Here is a 27,406-nt window from a genome sequence, read left to right on the forward strand (position 1 = left end):
TTCAAGTAGAATTCTAAAGCACAAAAATACTATAATGTAGCAGAATAATGTATATGTGGTTGTTGATGCAATTGAAAGTCACGCTGCCCGTCCGTCAAAATGACAGCTCTGACCACTATCCCGCCCTCAGTAGCCAAAACCCCCTCCGTGTTCCACTGTAAAACCAATCAGGTCAGCGACCCTCAGATGGAGATCCACGTTCATGTACGTGCCTAGAACTGCAAATAAAGCCCTTTTTCAATCCAATATCTTGCCAAGGTCCCAAATCCAGTCTGCTATCTCTACATGTAGACAATGAGATGCGTGGCTTGCCGTGGCGTGCATTTGTTTCGCCGTACACTTCCTGTGTATCTGTCGGCGCAAGAGACTAATTGAACAGAAACAAATGATGTGTTCAGCTCGCTATTAATACTGGCATCAACATCATGATTAATTGGATCATCTATTGTGACTAAATCAAGTTTAACATGACCTGTTGCATAATTTAACGCCTTTCCCACAATGCCCTTTGGCTTTGTAGTGGGCTTTAACGACTCAGGAGGAAAATAAAGGCCGCTATGCTACATGGGCACCGAAGGCTTCTTCTATTTAATTAGCCACAACACACACACTCGTTCTCATTCAAGATTTATCCCATTTGTATTTACACACGACGGCCAATTAATCATGTATATTATGCACATTTGCGTGTGTATGCATAGACAGAAAGATATTCACGTGATGCACACAAAGTTGGACTTGTAGATGAGACACACTGCAACACCTCTTTCGTTGTTTATTCAATAGTACAATCTCAGGAAATGTATATAAAAACACTAACCCAGCTACATGCACGTTTTTTTAGAAATCAGAGACCATTCGCTCCTTCCTACACGTTGACATCAGTCGACATTAACAACAAAGACTTTATTTTTGTCATTCCACATTTGCTTCTTTGTTTAAAACAGGTCTCGGTCACCTACAGAGATGAATGAAGGCTTACAACTGCTTTTAATAAACCCACACGAGTACTCCACCGTTGAGTAATGAAACAATGATTTATGTGAGATTGTGGGCTGACAGAATGAATCAGCTAAAAACAACCGCAGACGGCTTTGTTTTGCTTGTTGTCTTCCTTAAACCAATTCATTAATCTAACTGGGTGACACGTTGGGTGAGTGGTCAATAGTAAAACGGCAGCATTGTAATGTAGCATAGTGGGGGTTAATAAATATCTGAAGGAAATACATTTAACCGATTAATAACATTGACACTGTCCATTAATAAAGCACCCCCTCACCGTGTACTATTTTTGTTTGTTTTTCAGAAAGATTTGTTTGCTGTCACTGTCATCGGAGCTCATACCTCTTAATTTACATAACAGCATCCCAGAAACACATCCATGACTTCCATTGGATGTCAAACCGGCCAGCACATTAGCCAATGACACATGGTGATTCTGGTTTGGGATGAACAGAATGCAGCGCCACTGCCATGATTCCAATCCTTGGGATAAGGTTGTCAAATTGTATTGGTCACATACACGCGTTTATCAGATGTTATTGTGTGCGTAGCGAAATGCTTGTGTTTCTAGTTCCAACAGTGCAGCAATATCTAACAGGTAATATCTAACAATTTCACAACAATATGCACATTTTACTTGTATGGAAACCAATATCCATCCAAGCTCCTCATGGCAATCCTCAGGTCAGTTCTCTTGAGCAGACTCCAACGTGTCCTTTTTCCTGTCTGCTGATTCAAGATCAGCTTATCAGTATAGACAGGAGGAAGACAAGTTCTGAGCCAAAAAATAGAACCAGCTAAATGAATCCATACACTGTAGCAGTGGTGATGGCTGTGTAAGCCATTCAGATAAAGAGCGGTAGCACAGGGAGACAGTCTATAGCACACTTACCCTTTACATACTGTGCAAGGAACATACGAGGTCAAAACCTAGTCCTATATCACTGTATTCTACAACCATGATGAGGATAAATCGGTAGACCTACAGTACGTAATATCTGAATTGAACATTGGTGTTCTTGATTACTCTACTGTCAGCCGACATTACTCTCATGGAAGCAATAGACCCAAATACAGTAGAAGTATAGAACACATCTGGAAGCATTCTCCTTTCTACCAAAGCCAAGATAAGTGTTTAGAAATTACTGGGCACAGAGACCTCTTCAGCCAACTATTTAACTGTGAGGAACTACTGAGAGTGAACTCAAACCATAAAACTAAACATGGAGGACCGCTTGAATTAATCTACATTGTACTAAGTATATGTTGCCCATAACACACTATAGGGGGCAAATGTGCTGGAGTGCACTGAGTAGAGTACAAAGTATATTTCACAGCATGGGATATTGTTGTTTTCAAATGTGCTCTACTGTATTGCCTAGATAGCTTTGAAGCCCAGACTGAATCACATTGTTTCCCGTAAAACAAAAGTGGCAGACTGAACTCAGTGTGTACATCCTGTCTATTGGTAACAGTCAACTCGGTCAAATCAAATCAACTTTTTATTGTCGCATGCTTCGTAAACAACATGTGTATACTAACAGTGAAATGCTTTCTTACAGGCCCTTCCAACAATGCAGAATACAATAATGATAATGATGACAATAATCAGTAAGCTGAAATAACATACATGCATAGCCTATGTTTGCTGTTCATTAAGAAGAAATCATGTATTTCTATAAGCAACACTTCCTGCCTTAATCTCTTATTTCCCCCTCAAGGTTACAGATATCAACCTGGATCTGGCTAAGGTAGAGATTAAGTGCTGCGGCACTAGCCCACCTTTCCTAACCCTTTCTGCACCTAGCCATTGATTCGAACCGTCCGACTCCCACCCTCTCCCTTCTCTAAATGCCACTTAAGCTATTACAACTATTCCAGCCGAGCACATCGTTGACCAGGGGGGCTGAGGACAAGGAGACGGCGGTGGGGAGGGACACTCTCAAAAGGCTAACAGGGCACTGTCCTTGTTGTCAATGTCAGCTATATTTTAACAGCCTTTGATGCTTTCATCTGATGCGTTCAAAACCAACTTTAATATGTTGCTATAATTCTATTCTTCATAGTATGTCTTAAATCCTTATATTTGTTGTAAAAAAACAAACACATTAAGCTTGATTGTGATAAGTTTCAAATCAGATTATAACAGACAAAAACAGGGTCCCAAAAAACAAGACTAAATTATTGAATCTGTAGTCAAAACATCTAATAATGTACAATGTTGAACACCTAGCTATAAGCAAAAGTAAGACAGTAATAGTAACAGTCAGAAGGTAACTGGTAGTCCAACTCACGTGTTCCATCAGCTCCTTGATCATGCCGTTCCACTGGCCCTTGTCGTCCTGCGATCCGTACTTCCCATCAGGCACCAGGCGGATCTCGTAGGTGAAGCCCAGGATGCTGGCCAGCTCCTTGAGCAGGTCGATACAGAATCCCTCGAAACGTTCGTTGCCCACCAGCGCCTTGTCAGACTTCTTAAGCATGACATATGGCTCCTCCTGCGCAGACACAAAAAAATCTAATGGAAACCAGCGTTGAGGTCAGCTTTTTCCATTTGTTCTTCGGCACACGCACCTAATTGAGGCAAAGTGATCTGAGCTGATAAGTTGTTTTTGGACTGATAAGTGCTGATAAGACAGGGAGACTCCAGTCCAATGTGTGGTTAGCTGCACTGTATGTTTAAATATGGATGAACGGAATAGTTTTCCTTGCATTAACAGAATGTACAGTGCATTCGGAAAGTATTCAGACCCTTACATCTTCCACATTGTGTTATGTTACAGGCTTATTCTAAAATGTATTAAATAAATAGTTTCCCTCCTCAATACACCACAATGACAAAGCAAAAACATTTTATTTTACTGCAAATTAATACCCGATTCAGGCCCTTTGCTATGAGACTCGAAATTGAGCTCAGGTACATCCTGAGATGTTTCTACAACTTGATTGGAGTCCAACTGTGGTAAATTCAATTGATTAGACATGATTTGGAAAGGCACACACCTGTCTATATAAGGTCCCACAGTTGACAGAATTGCCTGTAGAGCTCCGAGACAGGATTGTGTCGAGGCACAGATATGGGGAAGAACACCAAAAAAAATGTCTGCAGCATTGAAGGTCCCTACGAACACAGTGGCCTCCATCATTCTTAAATGGAAGAAATCTGGAACCACCAAGACTCATCCTAGAGCTGGCCTCCTGGTCAAACTGAGAAATCGGGGGAGAAGGGCATTGGTCAGGGAGGTGACCAACAACCTGATGATCACTCTGAAGGAGCTCCAGAGTTCTGTGGAGATGGGAGAATCTTCCAGATGGACAACCATCTCTGCAGCAGCAGCACTCCACCAATCAGGCCTTTATGCTAGAGGTGCCAGATGGAGGCCACTCCTAGGTAAAAGGCACATGACAGCCCGCTTGCATGAATGCCAAGTCTTACGTCTGGAGGAAACCTGGTACCATCCCTAAAGGGAAGCATGGTGGTGGGAGCATTTTTCAGCGGCATGGACTGGGAGACTAGTCAAGATCGAGGGAAAGATGAACGGAGCAAACTACGAGAGATCCTTGATGAAAACCTGCTCCAGAGTGCTCAAGACCTCAGACTAGACGAAGGTTCACCTTCCAACAGGACAACGACCCTAAGCACGTAGCCAAGACAATGCAGGAGTGGCTTCGGGACAAGTCTCTGAATGTCCGGACTTGAACCCGATCAAACATCTTTGGAGAGACTTGAAAATAGCTGTGTAGCAATGCTCCCATCCAACCTGACGGAGCTTGAGAGGATCTGCAGACAAGAATGGGAGAAACTCCCTAAATACAGGATGTGCCAAGCTTGTAGCATCATACCCAAGAAGACTCGAGGCTGTCGTCGCTGCCAAAGGTGCTTCAACAAAGTACTGAGTAAATGGTCTGAAAACTTACGTAAATGTCCTATTTGGGCTTTTTATTGTTAATAACTTTGCTACATTTTTAAAACCTGTTTTTGCTTTGTCGTTATGGGGTATTGTGTATAGCATGATGAGGGAAAAAAACAATTTAATCAATTTTAGAATAATGATGTAACGCAACCTAATGTGGAAAAAGTCAAGGGGGTCTGAATATTTTCCAAATGCACTGTATGTCGACCGGAAAATCTAACTGATTTAAGTGACGGTTATGGTGTGCAATCTGAGAAATGTACAGCATGCAATAGGAAGTCTCGTTGATATACAATAGATGGTGAATCTAGGCACTCCAAAATAGCCTCTGCAGCCAGCCAACCTTCCCTGGCCGTTCAGTCTCCCACATCCCTGCCTACTGCCTCTTGTATACATTGTATACGATGCAGTTTATGGTCAGAGAGCCAGTGGTCTTTACTGTTCTCTAATATTCTCCCTGGCTCCTCATAATATCAGGCTGAAGAAAAGCTTGATTAGGAATAGAATGCTTCAATGAAATGGAACATGCCAGAAATGTTTCTGTCTCCAGGTAATGCCTATTGCCGCATGAACAATGGTTAAACTCTCAAAGAAAGGTTGGTGGATGACTCGAAATGTCCCTTTATTTAGTGTCTGACACTTTCTGTCTGCAAAATAGGGCTCATAGATATCCCACTCTGCATTTTTTTAAAGACATGGTTGTCCACTTCCTCACGGGCTATTTATTTATTGCTTCCGATGGTCAGACACGCAATTAATGAAGTCTATTCATAAGCAGAGTAATTGATTCTACAGTAAAGGTGACCTCTGCAGTTTGTATTCCCATCGGCCATGTCTTTGTGTGACACAAAGCTGCTAGAAAAGCCGTTAAAGAGGGGGAAATAACCAGTCATAACACGGGTTTACCCCTCGGTCAGAAAACCGTGTGTTTCACATGGTGGGTTTAGCTATGCTTATGGTGACAAAGAAATGGATTGATGTATATTATAATAATGCCGTGGGAAAATATGGAAATCACTGTTGTTTCAAATCATGCTGTCTTGATGGTTAATGCCTTGAAGGGAGGTCTTGGTGGAAGAATCAAAACACGTCTAACACCCCTGGTATAGCACATCCTAGTCTGACACTCAACAGGTGTCCTTTTCTACACCCAAAATACCATCTCGGGGACAGAAAAATGTCACGTAAATAATTGGTTAAAATCCTAATATGTAGCTAATTGGCCGTTTGCAATTAGGACGTTACCTTTAAATAAATGATAACCAAGGAATACTTGATAATAATGCATTTAGATAGAAAGCAAGAGCTTAGTGGAAAACTTTGTTCAAGTTGTCCAATTATCTTGATCCAAAAGTGTTGAGGGGGGGGGGGAAGAAAAATGTCATTACCATCTGTTTCTAGCCTTCCCAACTCTTTTAAATTCCCCAAGGTTTGGACTCAAATCAAAGTGTTTAAACCAGTTTCACACTCTCTAGCGCAGCATGGGTTTACATAAGAAAATGGGGAAGGAGATATGCAGACACAGTTACAGCCAATGGAGTGAAAACAATTAATGTGAGAGCTGGGAAACACATTAAATATCTTAATCTCTTCGAGGAATGCGAGAAGTTATCGCCACAAAACTGTCAGACGTCTTATTCGCGGATCGCTGAGATCAGTTTGATGTAATGTCATTAAGCTCAGAATGGATCAAAAAACAGACACTGATATTAGTGCTGCTGATGCTCTATTCTCATACTGCTTTTACAATCTAAAAAAGTGTTGATTTCTAGAATACTCCTAAACCATCATACACTGTCAAAAGATGCAGGTGATCCATGCAAGTGGCTGATTTGGACCTAAACCTTACTCCTGGATTGAAAAGCATGTCCAATGGGAAATTTCCATAGGCAATGTTTTTTACTCCATGAATAGGCTTAATCTGTCTCAAACTGACCCTGAAACTTATTATTTTGTGTATTTATTTTTGGCTGCAGCTCAAACCAACACCTGTTTTATGGTTATATTTCTTGTCTTTGTGATTGAAGTTGCTACTCCCCATGGTTGGCACCAGAAGGCACTGATTATATCTCTTCTAAACCTCACTCGGTCATAATTACAGCCTTGCGCTGCAATCGAGGCTTAATGAGAGTGTTTATCATTGTTGATAACTTGTGTGTCCGTCCAGAATAAGCTCGTGGGGGATGTTCATTGTCAGCACCTCGGTGATAGCTCCACAAAGACCCTCTAACCTCCCAGTTCACAGGCGTATGAATACACAATATACGATCTGCAAATGAATGTGGAAAGCTGGTGGGAGAAAACACCTGTTTATTTCCTAACATGTAATTAATGGATACTTTATAGACTGGTCCAGTGTGGCTCCCTGTCTTCTTCTCTACGGGCTCCTCGCACTGCAAGTGCCTCACATCCCCATGGTGATCTTAATGTGCTCTACAGTACATCCCTTGACAATCCAAGCTGGATTTAGATTGGCGAGGTCAATTCCAGGTGGTGTTCAGTTCATTTACTGTGATTCATTTGACAGATATCTCTGATTTCACGGTCTGAGTGGTGGTAGTAGAGAGGGCCTCAATGCCAAACATGTTTTTTCAACCTTCTAACATGGACCATGTTTAAAGATGTTATTTTTCCAAATGTAAATTATACATAACTAGCAAGGGAAAATCTCCTAAGGTAATGTTTTGAGTAGCTTGTCAAGCAGAAAAGCTCAAATTTGAGAGAGCGAGAGAGCGAGAGAGAGAGAGAGAGAGAGAGAGAGAGAGAGAGAGAGAGAGAGAGAGAGAGAGAAAGACAGAGATCTTTCCCAAAGGGCTGATCAAAGTCAGCTGAAGCTACCAGGATGGTGGTGATGACCAGGGAACGGTTGGCCAGCGAGTCTGTGATGTTCATCCCTTTCCGCTTGGGCACCTCGGTGATATTGAGACCTCCGGACGCACTCCACTTCCCCACCTGTGGGGAGATGAAAAGTGTGTAAGAGTTCGACTTCACCTTTCTACTGCGGCAACTCATGACCCTGACATCACACAAGCCTTGCTGCATTAGCGCCCACCGGGACACATTTCCATTAGCTGATTGGCTGTGTCACCTCTGGACACACTATACGCCATGAGGTTATTGGGACAGGTGGTGGTGGGACGTGGAGGCAGGTTTTAAATGAATTGACACTGTCGGAGAGAGAAGTCTTAAGAAATCAAATGGTTCTGTTGGGAATGATGGATATGTTTCACTTCCTGGTGTTACGGTTTGGAACATAAGTAATATGCAAAAATGTAAAATTTGTCTAGAATTTAAACAACATAATTCAGTAATAGTTTCTAAGACTAACACGAAAACATTGTGTTGTGTTCTGCAACTTTAGTGTATCAAAAGGTGTCAGACTCTCCAAACTGTCACCTGTCTCCACCTCTGTTGGCCTTGTTCTAAAAATACCAAATACCTTGTGAATATCATAGCTTGTGAATTGTTGAAATGAAGAGGGAGCACAGCCTTTTCGAACTCCTACAACAAACCATTCTTTTCACTTGCAACGCTTCTCTGATAACACACACAATAGGTAATTGGAGCACTTTTCTGAATGCAGGCAAATAAGATAGGTTGTTAGTTTCTGTGTGGTACGTGTGTGAGCAACGTGGAAAAAAATTGGGAGAGCAATCAAATATAATTTCCTGATCAATGTCTTCCATTTAGACTTCCTTTTGGGCTTCATAATCTACTCCTTTCGCTGGTTAAAACACATGCAGAATCCAGAGCATTAAAAATAGCCAACTAGATAAGCATCCTAGCGTAATTATCATATGGTTATTTCAGGTCTGGTATCTTTGCAGTTTTGTGCCCTTAGGAACGTAGCAAAACACAAATCCTACAATTCATTTTGAAAAGAAAGCCCAGCATGGGGTTGTCGGCAATGGAAATATAAAAGCTTGTGAATGCTGGCAGAGAAGTTCTGCTCTGAGTAATCTCACGAAGATAAATACCAAAAGATCAGAGCAAATACAAGGAGTTGCACTAGCGTAGGGCCTTCTGGGCAAAAAAGCCCCTTCCAGTTGTCGTGACAACTCTGGAACATATCATTACCATAAAATAGTCAGTCCTGTAGACTGTCGGTAACGATCTAATTTTGCATGTCGACTTCGCAGTCACTTGCTTTCCCTACTCTCCTCCTTCCCATCCTCCTCTCTTTCTCCTTCATGGGTAACTACCAAAGTGCCATTTAATATTCACAGGGCTGGCTGGCACTCGAGGTGGATCCGTTTAAAAGGTACACAAACACGCTGCATCGCAGCCAGCGTGAAAAACACCTGATAAAGTCCTTCTGTTTGATCCACTGAGGAGCATATGCTCAAGTTTGAAAAGCATATTAGTTACAGCTTGTGTGAAACAGCCCCCCCAAAAAAAGCAACTGAAGAGAAGAGCTGCTTTAAAAAATATCCATGTCTTCCACTCTGCATGCCAGCCTAGTCTTACTAATTGTGGCCAATTAACTCAATTCATTAAATGTGTATAGCCAATGAAGCAATTCAAAAGTTATTTACTCGTGCCACTACAGGGAAAAGAGAGCTTCTGACTTTTTTTCTTCCCTCTTTTATATTAATGTCAGTGGATTTTCCACTCCCACTGGAAACTTCTCCTAATTCCAGTACGAGCTCAAACTCGGGCTAATATTCAATTAGGGCAGATTAGGCCTAAAAGTCGCCATCTTTACTGGCTAGAACAGTTAGCAAAAGCTGATTTCCACAGATATAAAGAGACAAAATCCTGCAATCCACTGAGTACTATGGGATAAGTAACAAGCTTGAGACCAGGGATGTAGAAAAGCACACAGTAGGCCTACATAGCATGTCTTTCATGCTAGTTTTAGCACACTAAAGCTGCGCAAATAGAACAGTAGACCCAGCACAGCAGAAGAATGCGATTCGGAAATAGTTTGGCGCATTGTGGTTGTTCCAGCCTGGAGCTGCAGTGGTACTCTGAGCTGACATGGCCTAGCAATTATACAGGCTCATACAGGCTCTGCCATACGGGAGCGCTTGAGGAAGTCATAATGGCACTTATCTCGAGTTAATGTTTCCATAATGCATGACAAACCCATATCACCACAAAGCAGTTATAGTCCGCAGGGTGCTACTCTGCCTTTTAAAATAACACAGGAAGTTATTATTATCCTTCTTCATTGCCAACTTTTGACTTTATTTTGTGGGTAAAAAAGTGAGGTTTATACACCTCATTAGCAAACAGCATTTCGGGCAACAACTCGAATTACCATTTGAGACTTGCAATGAACACTTTAATGTCTTCCCTCATCCAATTTGCTTTATGATCCATTAACGTATGCTTATGTTTGAACAGCCCATTGGCTTCCTTGTTAGGAGGTAAATGATACTGTCAAATGGAGACCGTTGTGCATTATTTGTTCCATATTAAAGAAGAAAACTGGAATGGATTTCAGATTTTCACTCTAGACGATTTAACAGGGAATATGCAAAACAAATGTTACGTCCTAAGAGAGAAAGAGAGTAGTGTATTGTGGAGATGATAAATAAATATGTGTAGGTGTAAAATCACCAGGGTATGGGCTTATTGTTGTATTTTTTTTGTATGTAATTTATATTTCCATTCATGTTCATAAGTGAAAACCTAAACTAACGTAACACTATACTTCTTTAAAGTGTTGCTAGTTTGATAGTTGTAAACATTGTGGTCGGAATGAGGTGTGTGACCTTCTCCAGGCCCTCCTCTTTCAGGCTGATGATGTCCAGGTCAAAGTCTGTGCGGAGGCCACTGGTCCTGTTGAACGACAGCCTGCCCGTCAGGCCTTCCCAGTGAGACTGCAGAGAAACACACACAACCACACATTAACACTCATTCATGAAAGCATGTGAGTACGCACACATGTAAAAACAAACACCAAGGCCACACACACACACACACTAGGCTGCATTTCTTTTTTAATTACATTTCACATCCCAACGCCTCAGACACATTTTATCCCGGAACACAGTGTTAATTAAAGACCATGTCCTTCACTTGTTTCCACACAAGGGAAAAAAAACACATAACTGCCCATCATTAGGATCGACTGATATCCCCCCCCCTCCTCCCTCCCTCCCTTCCTCTCACCAGAGCCCTCCTCCTGTTTCTCCGCGCTCAGAGAGATGTGTCTGTTACCCCTGGCGATGATGACGCTATGGAGCTAACACATTCCCCTCACTTATACTCCGGGCTCTGGCCTTGTGATGTTCGGTACACTAGGCGCCGTGTCACCATGGCATCATGTTCTACAGCCTTAATCTGACTACTCTGAGTCACAGTCATCACACACTCTCTTGTGAAATGAAACAAGAGCTGATTATACGACTCACCTGTTTCAAACAGTCTTATTGTGAACAGTGCACAGAAGGGCGCACCAGTTTCCCTTTTCAGTAAAAATAGGGCACAAAGACTCACTGTGAGTTTTGCCATCTGTAAATAGGTTATGAATACAGGGAATTTAGCTGGAGAGATAACATTAACACAGCTTTGAGTAGTTCATTACTTTGAGACACTATCCATGAATAAGAGATTTATCCAGATAACATTGCTTTTGTTTGTAAAAATGGATGTTCCATGATTACAATGTTTCCTTCTTCTCCAAATGTAATTGCATTTGTCAAATGGATTCAGAGACAAACAGTACGGCATCCACAATCTCCTAATATGGATATCACACACAAGATCAAACATCAACATCAAATGAAAACAAAACGCTCAGCATCACCTCTTTGATGAAGTTCATGAAGCGCCCGCCAAACCTCCATGGCTTGTGGCGGTGGCACTGCAGCGAGTTGACCGTCATCTGTGGCGCGTGCTGGTAGGAGACGGACACGATGTGGACCGCGTCGTACGTCAGAGCAGCATCTGTCTGGAATAAAGGGGGACATTATTTCAGCTGACGGGCTGTGGACAAGGGGAGTCCACTCCCTTCGCACCAGTAGCAGCAAAAAGTGTTTGAGAAAAAGCTAACAAAGGGAAATCAAAGCGCTCAGACGTTTCTTATTTTCCAGATAGCGTGCCCGAGAAAGTGAGCTCAATTCCTTTTGTAAATATGTATATGAAGCTTTCCGGGCGAGTAAGACGAAATTAAAGGCAGCCTACCTTGATGTTTGTGTCACCTAGATTCTATCTCTTATGGAGTTCCTGGGAGCATTAAAAGTGCATACTACACAGAGCGAGCGCACTCCGTTCCATAAAACCCCTCCTTCTCCATACAGAAATAATGAGACCTGTGAGAGTGCCGTGTGGGTGTATCTGAACCCCAGTCAAATCCATTAATAGATAAACAAACAACGAGGGATTGCAACAATATAATATTCATATTGAATATACCACGCGCATGTATAACTCTTTATCTCCCATTAGCGACGCTCGCTTATTAAGTTAGAGCGTAAAAGGAGCCTTTATTGGAATATCAGGGATGGGATTTATGATTATTGGATTTAGACCATTGTGATGGGATTTGAGAATGATTAGGAGCTCCCCTGAATACATTGAATGAATTAGTTCAGAATTTAGTAGACTGTGAACATCCTGCTTCCAAGCGCTTCTCATCTGACTTTATGATAATAGGCCCCAAAAGTATCACCATTGTCATTATTATTGACATAATTGGTGGTATGTAGTAAAAGTAGTAATTCTGTTACTAATAGTAGAGATATAGTGGTAGTACTGTTACGACAGATGAGACTATAATGCTCTATCTGCATTTTGTCCCCAAAATGTTGTTGACATAAAATGTTGAGAGTAGCGCTGGTGAAAGACACACGGTATATAGATATCAAAATTATGTCTTTCATGCTGATTTTAGAATACTATCAGCCTCAGAGTTCCACAACAGAAGACCAAAAGCATACCGTCATGATCCCCTCCAGGAGACCCGAGTCGGGTTTGGGAGGTATCTGCCTCTCTTGGGACCACTTCTCAACGATGGACGCCACCTGGGGGTTGTCCACGTTGAGGATGCGGAAGCCGGTCATGTTGACGCCACAGAAACGGTAGGGCTCCAGGTCGATAGCCATGAGGTCCTTCAGAAAGAGGGGGGTGAAACAAAGAGTAGATGATCTTGTTTAGCTTCAGACGGCTGGGATTGGGGCCTCGTTGTTACTGTTAGAGAAGAGAGGATAGAGAGGGTGGTAAATGGGAGATGTATTAAAGTGAAAGAGGGGATTGAGCTTTGAGCCGTCTGGAGGATAAGGGTATGGTGTTTCGAGTGTAGTGTGTGCCTCAGTCAATGAAGCCAAACACAAGGAGTTGGTGTCAGTCTCTCTCAGTGTGGTTAAAGCCATTCACTAATCCTCATTCACAGAGGCATTTTGGTATGGTACAGTAGGTAGGTTCACTTAAACTACTAGACGGAAACCATGTTGAATGGTTGACCTTAACATGGCATTTCAAATGGACCTCCTCCAATGTAATTCAACCTGAACCTTCATGACTATACACAACCCCAACTGCAAGTATGAACGAAACCCTTTAATGCGAATTACCATGATACAGAGGGACCAGGTAAAACTGTGCTTTGACTCATTTATCATGTCTCAAAGCTTCGTGTTGGCTGGTTGTTGTGCAGAAGTAAAACCAGAAGGCGTGACCTTTTACCTTGTGTTCTGCCGCTGCGGCTTATCCTAAATATTCCCTGAGTAAATGAGGCAGACGACATTCATCGCCTAAAAGGGGAACCACTTCATCTGCTGGATCCAATTAATAATGCAACAGCTACAGTCCCTCCGCGACCCATAAGCAAACACAGATTTCTCTGAGCAACTGTAATTTCTAGGGCAGCCATCCCGGTTCAAGTGTGAAGTCACATGTCGACACATATCATGTTGGAATGTGCCACGGGGCCTCGGAAAAGACATTTGCAGGAACATAATAGATATTTCATTAGCACCCTGTGGTGTTAGTGCTGGGGGAACGGGAGCGTGTAAGACACACGCTGAAGACCGCATGCCTCCAGATACAGAAGAAGAAAAACATTTCTCTCCACAAGCAGTAGGGTTCATATGGCACAATTGTTTTAAAGTCCCTGTCGTACTAAATGCCATTTGTGGGAAACCATTTTCTTCAGGTTATGTTGACCAGATTTATTGCGAAGCATACAAGTTCCTTAAAAATAATGTTTTAAATGATTTTATAACTCAAGCACACAATTCAAACAGCCATTCGAAGATTTTGAGTTGTTGTGGGCAATGTCAACCATTGCAAAGTATAAAATACCATCAGGTAATGGGTTCAAACTAAACATGCAACATTTATGAGAGTTGCAGTAATCTTTGAATTTAGTTACTTGACTGGGAAAACTCTAAATTCAGCATTTGTCAATCAACATTAGACTATATTACAGTACCACACACTCTGTGCCTCTGTACCTTCAAAATGCTCCATATCACTGACAATACACTAATACAGGAAGGTGGGAAACATAAAGTTCTCAGCACAGATTCTTGGAGATAACCCTGTAGGGTGTAAAGAGCTGATGACACCCTCAATTCAGAGGACAAGGCTGCTGCTATATTACCCTGCTACCATTCTGGTATTACCTGTTCACGCTCTAATAATTTGGTGTTCCCCTCACCCAGAATGATAAACATGAACATTATCACTGAATATTATCAAGGGGAATATTGTTGCCCTATATGCCATAGATGTATTCATCATTTCAAGTATAATCAGGCAGGTATAATCTTTGAAATGACATGACCGTCAGTATGACGTGTGTATTACTGCTTTAGATGGATCTAGCGGTCCCATACCATTCCATTAATAAATCCTATGTTTTGAGAAATGTAAAATAGATCAACTAAAATGTGTGTCTGTATATTTTACATCATATTTGAAGTACTCAACCATCAATAACTCAACCAGTTTCTCTCCCACTTGGTTGAGACCTATACAGTGTGACAGGGACAGCTTTGGGCACTGTTAAAATGTTTGTTGTGGTAGGCCTACACAAATGACGACGCATGGCAGAACAATGCCAAGATGACACGCGACGTTCATGGCCCTGTATGCCATATTGTATTATCACAACAGACTGGCCAAGTCCATCATGCTAGGGTCTGTCTAGCCCCCATCCTCCAGATCCCCAGTATGAGTGCGTGTTTGCGAGCGTGTGAGAGAGAGAAATAAAGAGTTCTGCCCAATAGGAACACATACAGCACCACCTGCACCATCACCATGGGGACCACTGTATTAATCCTGCCCTGTCCTTTTGTCACCAGACAGAAAGATTAAATCTGTGCTGCCCAGCCTTGTACTCTGCTGGGAGCAGTGAACAGACTGGGCACAGGACCCAATAACACACCCGAGGGAGGTCGTCGCCTCCTAGAAATGTGTTTCTGTATTGTGAGTTAGTGTTTCTGACGTCCTCCAAATTCAATATGGCAGTAGGGGATATTCAAGGTGGAACTGTGAATAGTTTGTTGATGAAAGGACACAGAATGTGCATATACAGTATAACCCTTGAACAAAGTGTCCTGAGCCAGAGTCTTACTCAAATTGTGGTGTGACTCCAAAAAAACTGTAAATGGAAAACACCTGTGATTATTCTGAACAAAATGACATGTGGCTAAAAGGGGCCATTAGACGACAGAACTGGAAAGGGTGGAAAGGACAAGGCTGCACTCCCTGAAAACTTTTTGTGCAAATTCTACAATCAAAACACTGATGTGGTAGTGTTCATTCAATATGTCTCACAATGGGGGATAACGTCCAAAATAATCTGACATATTACACAATAGGCCTAATCAGTAATCTACCTTCCCTCAAGATTTATTGTAGGTTATCTGCATGAACATGTTTCCTCTATCAAACTCTCAAGCAACATTCTCCATCATCTACTTCAAATCTGTTGCCTTTGTGCGACCTTTTCAAAGACTTCTGTTGCCTTTAAGAGCGAGAGAAGTGTTTACAGGTGGCAAATTATTGAAGACTCCATTACGCCGCCAGTTAGTCAAACCAAATTGGTATTGTGGACCGGATCCAAACCCCCATCGGCAATTAAGCAGTATTCATCAAAAAAAAATCTAATGGTGGGGGGATGGGGAAAAATGTGACTCAATTTGCATTAGCAAGCAATGTAAATTACCAGAGTGGTGAAGATATAGTGGTAGTACTCTGTCATCATTCCCATCGTCTGGGCCTGTAGGGGGAGGGGGGGGGGGGGTGTTGGAGAGACAAGACAATGAAGAAGGTCACTGTGTCACGCTGGGGTAATTTGCAATCAATATCCACAGTCAAAACAAACAATGGCAAACAAACGGCGAACACCATTGAAGCTGTTCAGGAGCAATGGGAGAGAAGCCACAGGTCTTAATGAGTGTATTGACCATCGCTGTGTGTCGCCTCTGTTTTTGTTGAAATTATGGCGCAAATGTGACCCTTGGATAATAAAGTAAAAGCAAGTTGTGATTCCACGCTGCCTGAGGGCTTTTTCGACACCTTGCATTTAAAGGGTTTGCAATTTCTCTGATCACGGGACTCCTTCCCTGGAGAAAGGAAGCCTTCAATCAAGGAAGTGAGCAGTAATCTGTTCCACCATCCCCCCCATCACGACCACCACTTATTTCACTCAATCTACATTCAAATGTTCTACATTCCCATGGCGGCAGTATTTCCTGTTTAATTGTACCATCTGTTGTGAAGAATACCCAAGGTAATGCAAATAAGTTGCTGTGCTTTTTGGAAGTGGAAGTCTCTTCTCCATTTAACGCACCTACTGACTACAAATACAATTTATGACACTATCAATACTACAAGATGTCCGAAGAGAAAAAATATTTCCAACACATGACAATTTATAGATATAGGATCTCGATTATTGTTGGATGAATGCCAGCCTATGGAAAGTATAGCACCCAAATGACATTTTCATTAAATGGCTGGGAGTATAAAGAGTGTATGATTTTTTAAATATATATATATATAATAACTTGCACTTTCAAAGTCACATTAAGATGTGTGTGTTTTGGGTCCCTCGCTTGACTCTACTACATCCTCATCAACCTCATTTCATTGGCCTCCATCTGTCCCTCTCTCCCCTGGTGGCCAAGCCACTTAAAGAAAAGTGACAAAAAGTGCTTCTCGGATGGAACCGTCGCTAAAGGGTCATCGCTTTTTAAGAGACACCTGGGATATAGCTCTGAGACAGGTCCAGACAGAAGGTCTGGTCCTGCCATGTTTTCCATGTATTTTCTCTACACCTGCAGGGGGTATGAACTGAGGTTGCGTGTAGGCGAGAACACCAGACAGGCTGCAGAGTGCAGACAGACAGGTATAAAGCAGGGCATTGAGGGGAGGCCAGGGACTATCAGCAAACTCCATATTAAAGTTCAAACGTAGTGTTATACATGTCTATTTTTAAAGAGGGTTTATAAATACAAGATACATTTGACGTAAGCCTCCATTACCCTAACGAGAGTTGCTGAACATCTCTTCGTCCTCAGAAGAGTCATGACGTATAAGGCCAGCAATCTTTTGAATATCAAAACATCAAAAGTAAACTGAACTACTCATGTTAAAATGCATTTGGATTACATTCTGTATCCTCACCACATACTGTAAGCAATAAATCTGTCATGGTTTATATTTTGCAGTTTATTGGTCTGATATGCATCTGTAACAGCAGCAATTTATCAGAAAGCACAGTATGTGCTTCAATAACAATATTAAAATCAACAAAGAGTGTTCCTGCTGTGTGAGTCAGAACATCAAATAACAGCATTTCATATGTAGTGTAAAAGACAATAAAATATCAAGGCAACCAAAATAAGCACACACAAATAATATTGGCTTTGATAAACAGATATACATAACTCAGTTTTGACACTGTTGCAATAACGTTTTCCAAAAAGCTTCAGAATGGCTCAAAGCAGAACGATTTTTTTGTAAGACAACTTTATAATAATACAAGCCCAATTCCAGAATGTACAGTTGACGTCGGAAATGTACATACACTTAGGTTGGAGTCATTAAAACTCATTTTTTAACCACAAATTTCTTGTTAACAAACTATAGTTTTGGCAAGTTTGTGCATGACACAAGTAATTTTTCCAACAATTGTTTGAAGACTATAATTCACTGTATCACAATTCCAGTGGGTCAGAGGTTTACATCCACTAAGTTGACTGTGCCTTTAAACAGCTGGGAAAATTACAGAAAATGATGTCATGGCTTTAGAAGCTTCTGATAGGCTAATTGACATCATTTGAGTCAATTGGAGGTGCACCTGTGGATGTATTTCAAGGCCTACCTTCAAACTCAGTGCCTCTTTGCTTGACGTCATGGGAAAATCTAAATAAATCAGCCAAAACTGTAGACCTACACAAGTCTAGTTCATCCTTGGGAGCAATTTCCAAACGCCTGAAGGTACCATGTTGGCCATCGGGTTTTGGTACAATTGTGCTTTTTGACAATGCACCTGTACGCAAAGTATAAACATCAGTTCTGTGCTCTGTGTTTGGGACCACGCCGGTGGATGCTCTTGTGGAATTCTGTTTTTGTTTTTGAGTGTCTCTTACCACTCTTTTGGAGCCATTTTTGTATTTAAGGAGTATGTCGTTCTGGGTTCTCCTAGAGATGAAGTACTTTGGTGTTCATCTGTACAAAAAAGTGCAAATCAATCCCAGAACAACAGCAAAGGATCTTGTGCAGATGCTGGGGGAAAAAGGTACAAAAGTATCTATATCCACAGACGAGTCCTAAATCGACATAAACTGAAAGGCCGCTCAGCAAGGTAGAAGCCACTGCTCCAAACCCGCCATAAAAAAGCCAGACTACGGTTTGCAACTGCACATGGGGGCAAAGATCATACTTTTTGGAGAAACGTCCACTGGTCTGATGAAACAGAAATAGAACTGTTTGGCCATAATGACCATCGTAATGTATGGAGGAAAAAGGGGGAGGCTGGCAAGTCAAAGAACACCATCCCAACCGTGAAGCATGGGGGTGGCAGCATCATGTTGTGGGGGTGCTTTTGGTGCACTTCACAAAGTAGATGGCATCATGAGAATGATGTGGATATATTGAAGCAACATCAAGACATCAGTCAGGAAGCTTGGTCGCAAATGGGTCTTCCCAATGGACAAGCATGGACCCCAAGCATACTTCCAAAGTTGTGGAAAATGGCTTAAGGTCAACAAAGTCAAGGTATTGGACTGGCCATCACAAAGCACTGGCCTCAATCCCATAGGAAATTTGTGGGCAGAACTGAAAAAGCGCGTGCACGCAAGGAGGCCTACAAACCTGACTCAGTTACACCAGCTCTGTCAGGAGGAATTCACCAAACTTATTGTGGGAAGCTTGTGGAAGCCTACCCGAAACGTTTGACCCATGTTAAACAATTTAAAGGCAATGCTAGCAAATACTAATTGACTGTATGTAAACTTCTGACCCACTGGGAATGTGATGAAGGAAATAAAAGCTGAAGTAAATCATTCTCTCCACTATTATTCTGCCATTTCACATTTTTAAAATAAAGTGGTGATCCTAACTGACCTAAGACAGGGAATTTTTACTAGGATTAAAAGTCAGGAATTGTGAAACTGAGTTTAAATGTATTTGGTTAAGGTATGTAAACTTCCGACTTCAACTATATGTCAACGCAGAATATGAATTTGATATTGTCTATAGCTTCGATCAGTTAAATTGTCAGCTCTGAACAGTGCCAGTGAGGCCCTCACCTGTTTAAGGATCTGTGCAGCCATTTCGTGGCTGCAGTCGAAGATAATGCGAAACTCCCGTCCTCTCTTCATCTCCTTGAGGAGAGGCCTGGTGTCCTCTCCGTCAAGAGGGAGCTGGCGAATCTTTAGCCTGATGTTATACCTGGAGGGGGCCATTATCAGTTCCTGTAGTCTAATAAGACCTTTAGGAAACAAACATCAGAAAGCTAACAGCCACGCACAACCTCATTCAACTGTCAACACACACATATCAAAAACATTGAACAAAATTAATATTTTGCTTCATGTAAAGTGTAATTTAGTAGTTTGGTGGTTGATGTTACACATATAACATTTCCCAGACAAAATTATCACAATTCAAAAGTATATACTGTCGAGTATTACAAACGCTAGGTTTCCAGAAAGCTTTGTATCGCTATGATTGGACTTAAGCTGATATTAGTACTACGAAGATCAGCTTAACACCCCCACCCCCCCAATCCCAATGGTTAGAAGACATCCCACCTGTACTGTCATCGTATACGACGGTGGCTGTTTTCCACTTGAGGAACTGCACCAAATCTAAGATGCCGTAACTGAGAGAAGAGTAATCGGGGTACAGGTTGGCGTAAAATGTGTCCCTGTTGTCCATAGGGTGATGTTTCCATCGCACTTGGATGTGTGGCACTTCCAACGCATTGCAGATGGACTGGACGGCGTTTGAGGACGAGCTATGTGAGGGCCCAAATATTGCCACTACACCTAAAGACAGTTGGTCACAGGCTAGAATGGCAAGAACAGAGAGAATTAACTCTTGGAAAGACACCATATCACGACGTTCAACAAGTGAGCAGAATAATGTATTTAGTGAATTATCAAAAATCTATATGGATAATGGTTGTCGTCACCACAAAGAAAAATTGTTGTAGACTTATATGTCTACTAGAATAAATCCTGGTTTCAGAGTGCAGTTAATGAAATGACATCAAACAAAAAAACACTATTAAATCTATAACAGCCAAGTACTATGAGTTAGACTAATGAAACCACTTGCCAGAAATACTTGCAATAAACCTTTAGGTTGGTTTGTTATGGTCTGCTGTCGTCCAATGGCCTTGCTTCCATCCTTTCCACTGTGTGGCCATTGGCCACAATCCCTGGGCAAACAAAGTGCATGTCACTCACCTTTTCTCGACGCTTCAAAACTGTCGTAGATATTAATCCTCTGTATGTCGTACGTTAACGTCGTGTTGGGCAATAAAGTCCTGTTTCTGTTGATGTTGTTCACTGCAAATTTAAACGCAAGCTCCTCTGGGCTGACGAGCGGCACCGGTCCCTCTGTTTGCTCAAAAATCCCCCCTGAGAAAAAGGAGACAGTCACATTAGCTCAAGGCCAACTGGTCTGGAACACAGTTGTCTGAAACTACTGCCAAAATTCTTAAGGGGTTTTGCACTAAACACAGGCAGTGGACTAGATTGTGTACATTAGAGCCGACATTAGATTTGCTCTGTAAACAGACAGAAAGCCCCACTCCATTTCAGGGAATGCTGTGAATACCAACAGCAGCTTTGAAGTCTGCTGCAGTAATGGGAGAGAGTGAGGAGAGTGAAAAGGAGACAGAGAAAATGGCTCCATCAGAACAGAAGCTCAGTTTCTTCTCTTCTCCATTGGTTCACTTTAAGTTCACATTAAAACACAGGTGGATCAGATTACTTGGTGTAGGTACTAGACTACTCAGGTATAATAGAAAATATTGAATTACATCACTATTACTATCACTAAATTGAGCATGTTATATTTAGGGCCCTTGGTATTATAGAAATGCCATATTGTATCAGTTAGATATGAGGAGCATAACAAGTTTTCATGTACAACTAAATACGATCAGCTTTTGGAGCTTTTCGATCAGCTCTTGCAAGCCAAAGAACACCATCCCAACCGTGAAGCATGGGGTGGGGGTGCTTTGCTGCATTCGGGACTGGTACACTTCACAACATAGATGGCATCATGAGGTGGATATATTGAAGCAACATCTCAAGACATCAGTCAGAAAGTTAAAGCTTGGTCGCAAATGAGTCTTCCAAATGGACAATGATCCAAACATACTTCCAAAGTTGTGGCAAAATGGCTTAAGGACAACAAAGTCAAGGTATTGGAGTAGCCATGACCTCAATCCTATGGGAGATTTGTGGGCAGAACTGAAAAAGTGTGTGTGAGCAAGGAGGCCTACAAACCTGACTCAATTACACCAGCTCTGTCAGGAGGAATGGGCCACAATTCACCCAACATATTGTGGGAAGCTTGTGGTAGGCTACCCAAAATGTTTGACCCAAATTTTAAACAATTTAAAGGCAATGAATGCTACCAAATACTAATTGAGTGTATGTAAACTTCTGACCCACTGGGAACGTGATGAAAGAAATCATTCGCTCTGCTATTATTCTGACATTTCACATTCTTAAAATAGTGGTGATCCTAACTGACCTAAGACAAGCAGTCTTTACTAGAATTAAATGTCAGGAATTGTGAATAACTGAGTTTAAATGTATTTGGCTAAGGTGTATGTAAACCTCTGACTTCAACTGTAGACATGACAGTATCAGAGAGATTTGCTTCATGCTTAGCAGCACTGACAAGAGGCAAGAACTGGATGCACAATTCAAACACAAATGTCAATTGTAAAATACAAAACAAGTCCATTTTAGTCTGAAGTGGAATATAACAACAATGTTATTATGTTTCCCTCACCACAATAGGTGTCAGAATGATACATAAACCACATCAACAGTGTTGCAGTGGACACATATCTAGTATGGACCTGTGTGTCACGTTCCTGACAGGAGGAGGAGACCAAGGCGCAGCGTGATAAGAATACATTCTTTATTTACACGAAAGACACTAAACAAAACGACGCTATAAGATACGCGTGCTGACAGGCAACTACACACAAACATTAACTCACAAAAACCAAAGTGGGAAATGGCAACCTAAATAGGATCCCCAATCAGAGACAACGATAAACAGCTGTCTCTGATTGGGAACCAACTTAGGCCACCATAGACCTACATATACCTAGACAAACCAAAACCCCATAGATATACAAAAACCTCAAGACAAGACAAAAACACACATACCACCCTCGTCACACCCTGACCTAACCAAAATAATAAAGAAAACAAAGATAACTAAGGTCAGGGCGTGACACTGTGTTTGCTGTTATTGATGCAGTGGTATGGTGTGAAATGTTTTTTTTAGGATCTGACCTTGTGTTTGTTTTACTGAATTTTATGGTATTGTACACATAAGCCTCACGAAGGCAGTCAGGACACGTACTTTAGGCTTATATTATGTCAAACTTTTTTTTACAAGGTCATAGTTTAGGCTTGTGCTTTTTCTCACACACAGCCGTTCATTTATTTTTATTTCGAGTGAACTATTGTAGCTTTTAAATGCAGCTGATTTACCAAAATTTGCACGAGAGCCAAATGATTAACTTAGGGACCTGCAATTAGGTGCCAGGCTACAACCCAAGGGATTAATTAAGGGCCTTTGTGAGGTAGACTAAGAACAGTAAACATGTTAATCTGAGGATCACAAGAACAAATCCCAAATCTAAAGTTGCATCTCAGTTTGTGTTCACCCTCAGTCATAAATTACATTACATTCCCTAACCGGGGGTGCTCATTTTCTGTTTAACTATCGTTCAATAATAATATACCCCTTTGTTTATTAGTGTGGATATTGTGGTATCAAAACTGAGCTGCTTATTCCTCATTATTTGATGCGTCTGGAAATTCCTAACCCATTAAAGCCTAGGCATTGTGCTTCTGGCAGGATTGTGAAAAAGGATGATGCAAATTTCCCCGGATTTCTTCCCAAGGAGCAGGTCTCCCTGTTTATTAAATTTGTTAAAGTGCTTCTGAGCAATGCACATTTTATCCTCTTAACAGTCAAATTAGTATATACTCCAGCAATTACTTAATGTAGTAATCACATCCCCTTGGAATCAAAGGGGGTTTCACAGTCATAAATAGTGTATGGTGCCCATATGAGGACAGCCTCAAAGTTACGTGACTCTGAGGCTGTCCTAATATGGACATTGTAGTAGCGTAATGGGCTTGGCTTCTTCCAGTTCCACTGTAAATACAGTATTCATACCCCTTAACTTAAAAAAAAGAAAAATTGTTACAGCCTGAATTTAATATGGATTAAATTAAGATTTTGTGTCACTGGTTTACACGCAATACACCATTATGTCCAAGTGGAATATTGTTTTTCAAAATTTTTACAACCTAATTACAAATTCAACGCTGAATTGTCTTGAGTCAATAAGTATTCAACCCTTCTGTTATGGCAAGCCTAAATAAGTTCAGAAGTAAAAGTGTGCTTAACAATATGTTGCATGGACTCACTCTGTGTGCAATAATGATGTTTAACATGATTCCTAAATTACTACCCCATCTCTGTACCACACACATACAAGTCCATCGGTTGAACAGTGAATTGCAAGCACAGATTCAACCACAAAGACCAGGGCACCTAATGGTAGATGGGGTAAAAAAAGACATTGAATATCCCTTTGAGCATGATAGTTATTAATTACACTTTGGATGGTGTATCAATAGACACAGTCACTACAAAGATACAGTTGCCTGTCCTAACTCAGTTGCCAGAGAGGAAGGAAACCACTCAGGGATTTCACCAATGGTGATTTTAAAAGAGTTTTAGAGTTGAATGGCTGTGATAGGAAGTAACTGAAGATGGATAAACTACATTGTATTTACTCCACAATACTAACATAAATACAGAGTGAAAAGAAGGAAGCCTGTACAGAATAATTCCAAAATATGCATCCTGTTTGCAATAGAAATCCACTTTGTCCTGAATTCAAAGCATTATGTTTGGGGCATATCCAACACAACACATCACTAAGTACCACCCTTCATATTTTCAAGCATGGTGGTGGCTGCATCATGTTATGGGCATGATTGTCATTGGCAAGGACTATGGATTTTTTATAATGAAAAGAAACGGAATAGAGCTAAGAATAGGCCAAATCCTAGAGCAAAACTTGGTTCAGTCTGCTTTTCAACAGACAAATTCATACTTTTCAGCAGGACAATTACGTAAAAGGCCAAATATATACGGGAGTTGCTTACCAAGAATGTTCCTGAGTGGCCTAGTTACAGTTTTAACTTAAATCAGCCTGAAAATGTATTGAAAGACTTGAAAATGGCTTTCTAGCAATGATCAGCAACTATCTTGACAGAGCTTGAATAATTTTTTAAAGAATAATGGGCAATATTGTGCAATACAGGTGTGGTCTTAGAGACTTACCCAGAAAGACACAGCTGTAATCACTGACAAAGATGATTCTAACATGAATTGACCCAGGGTGTTGAATACTTCTCTAATTAAGATATATCAGTGGTTCATTTTCCAATAATATATTTTTTTAATCCAACTTTGTATTGCAACAACATGTGGAAAACATCAAGGGTTGTGAATTTTTTCTGAAGGCACTGTAGCAGCAGAGGTCTGTGATTCCGTTGACCACTTGCAATGGCTTGTTGGGGGGTATCAGTCGGCCACAGGTGCTGATTCTGTCTCCAGGCAAAACACTGAAGTATTGAAGGGAAGGTGTATCGATCTGAGCCAAGTTTTTGGAGCTTTATTTTGATACATGCACACTCATGTTCAAGTTTCGAGATATTCTCTAATTGGTGTTTTTAAATGAAAAATTATCACTATGGCCAAACAGTTCTATTTTTGTTTCATCAGACCAGAGGACGTTTCTCCAAAAAAGTACGATCTTTGTCCCTATGTGCAGTTGCAAACCGTTGTCTGGCTTTTTTATGACGGGTTTGGAGCAGTGGCTTCTTCCTTGCTGAGCGGCTTTTCAGGTTATATCAATATAGGACTTGTTTTACTGTGGATATAGATACTTGTGTACCTGTTTCCTCCAGCATCTTCCCAAGCTCCTTTGCTGTTGTTCTGGGATTGATTTGCCCTTTTTGCACCAAAGTACTTCATCTCTAGGAGACAGAATGCTTCTCTTTCCTGAGCGGTATGACAGCTGTGTGGTCCCATGGTGTTTATACTTGCGTACTATTGTTTGTACAGATGAACATGGTACCTTCAGGCATTTGGAAATTACTCCCAAGGATGAACTAGAGTTGTGGAGGTCTACATTTTTTTTCTGAGGTCTTGGCTGATTTATTTAGATTTTCCCATGATGTCAAGCAAAGAGGCACTGAGTTTGAAGGTAGGCCTTGAAATACATCCACAGGTACACCACCAATTGACTCAAATTAAGTCAATTAGCCTATCAGAAGCCTCTAAAGCCATGACATCATTTTCAAAATTTTCCAAGCTATTTAAAGGCACAGTCAACTTAGTGTATGTAAACTTCTGACCCACTGGAATTGTGATACAGTGAATTATAAGTGAAATAATCTGTCTGTAAACAATTGTTGGAAAAATTACTTCTGTCATGCACAAAGTAACCGACTTGCCAACACCATAGTTTGTTAACAAGAAATGTGTGGAGTGGTTGAAAAATGAGTTTTGTCATTCTGGGAACGTTCAATTTATTCCCTAGTTTTCCCAAAATGCTGGATCTGGGACTCTGAGAATCAGGAAGGAATTAGGAATTAAATGGACATCTGAATCTATGTCCATTTAACCAGGATTTCCCAGAATGTATTGACCCTAGTCCTAAGGATTCCATTTGAGTATGTCTGATTTTTACCAAATCACAATGAATAATAGATGGGAACATTCAGATAAATTCTCATCTTAATTCTCTGTGTATCACATAAATAACACGTCTGTGGTCTTAAATATGTTTGTTGTTACGGTAGATCTAATTAGTAGTTTGGCTAGAGCAAAAAATCAGCTAGGAGTAAAATTGGGAGAAGAAATAGCAGGTCCACATTGTACTGGTTTCTTTATAAACCCTCCTTCCAATATAGCCTACCACACATTGAGCTTGTTCACATTCACCATACTTCCAGACAGAACCATGCCAAGGCCTAAACAATGACACAATATCATTTTGCTCTTGGATAAAGGTATGCTAGCACACTGAATTTCTGACTGGAGCTCCTTTGTACTTTTTTTCTCTGGTAGGATTCCCAATCTGCCTGTGAAAAGCTTCCCTGCTCCCTGGATCTGTGAAAGCACTTAGCGATACAATGAGAGAAAAGATGCAAGCAAACAATGACCATCACAAAGCACCTGTAAAACATTGTAGGTTTGGAAAATAGAAGACATTTGAGCTATAATATGTTCCTCTTTAATGACATTTAACACATTTGGTGGCAGTGATGGGATCTGAGGGAGAAAAAGAAGTGCAACTCAAGTGCTGTTTAGAAAGATGAAAGACTTACATTTTATAAACATACCCACAAATGCACATTGCACATTTGATTTTCACATCCAAATGAGAGTTAATTTTTAAATTGATTGCACAGTGGCTATTCTGTTTTTGTCAACTGCACCCATTCATCATCCAAATGCAAGCACTCGATCTCACTCAGTAATGTTTGAATGGTTTAATGATGCATTAACTACCCCTCAGAACCACTAATACCATAACAAACAAATGTTCCTGCTCACATCTATCCATCTGTTGGAATTAGAGTTGTTCTACATTTGTATAGTAATCTGCACAAGTTGTCAATGTAACTGACCTTATATCAAACTCTTGGTTTGTATTTAAAGACCAAGTTAACCCACTGAGCCAAAGTCTAGGTATTAGCTCTGGGATCTATATAACACAAGACTTCAGATCA

General features: G+C 41.1%; 1 protein-coding gene across 2 annotated transcripts in view; it reads right to left on the reverse strand.

Moving 5' to 3' along the window:
- LOC135522412 (glutamate receptor ionotropic, kainate 3-like) overlaps window positions 1–27,406 on the reverse strand; it is a 114,380-nt gene that overhangs the window by 24,877 nt on the left and 62,097 nt on the right. For both annotated transcript variants that reach the window (XM_064948634.1, XM_064948633.1), the window contains exons 2-10: window positions 20,795–20,968; window positions 20,135–20,392; window positions 19,631–19,812; window positions 16,039–16,092; window positions 12,806–12,976; window positions 11,674–11,817; window positions 10,637–10,744; window positions 7,755–7,868; window positions 3,297–3,500 (exon numbers count right to left, since the gene is read on the reverse strand). In XM_064948634.1, the coding sequence (XP_064804706.1) occupies window positions 3,297–3,500; window positions 7,755–7,868; window positions 10,637–10,744; window positions 11,674–11,817; window positions 12,806–12,976; window positions 16,039–16,092; window positions 19,631–19,812; window positions 20,135–20,392; window positions 20,795–20,968 (1,409 nt within the window). The remainder of the gene's footprint in view (window positions 1–3,296; window positions 3,501–7,754; window positions 7,869–10,636; window positions 10,745–11,673; window positions 11,818–12,805; window positions 12,977–16,038; window positions 16,093–19,630; window positions 19,813–20,134; window positions 20,393–20,794; window positions 20,969–27,406) is intronic.

The sequence above is a fragment of the Oncorhynchus masou genome, chromosome 30, assembly GCF_036934945.1.
Source record: "Oncorhynchus masou masou isolate Uvic2021 chromosome 30, UVic_Omas_1.1, whole genome shotgun sequence".
Taxonomy (NCBI): Eukaryota; Metazoa; Chordata; class Actinopteri; order Salmoniformes; family Salmonidae; genus Oncorhynchus; species Oncorhynchus masou.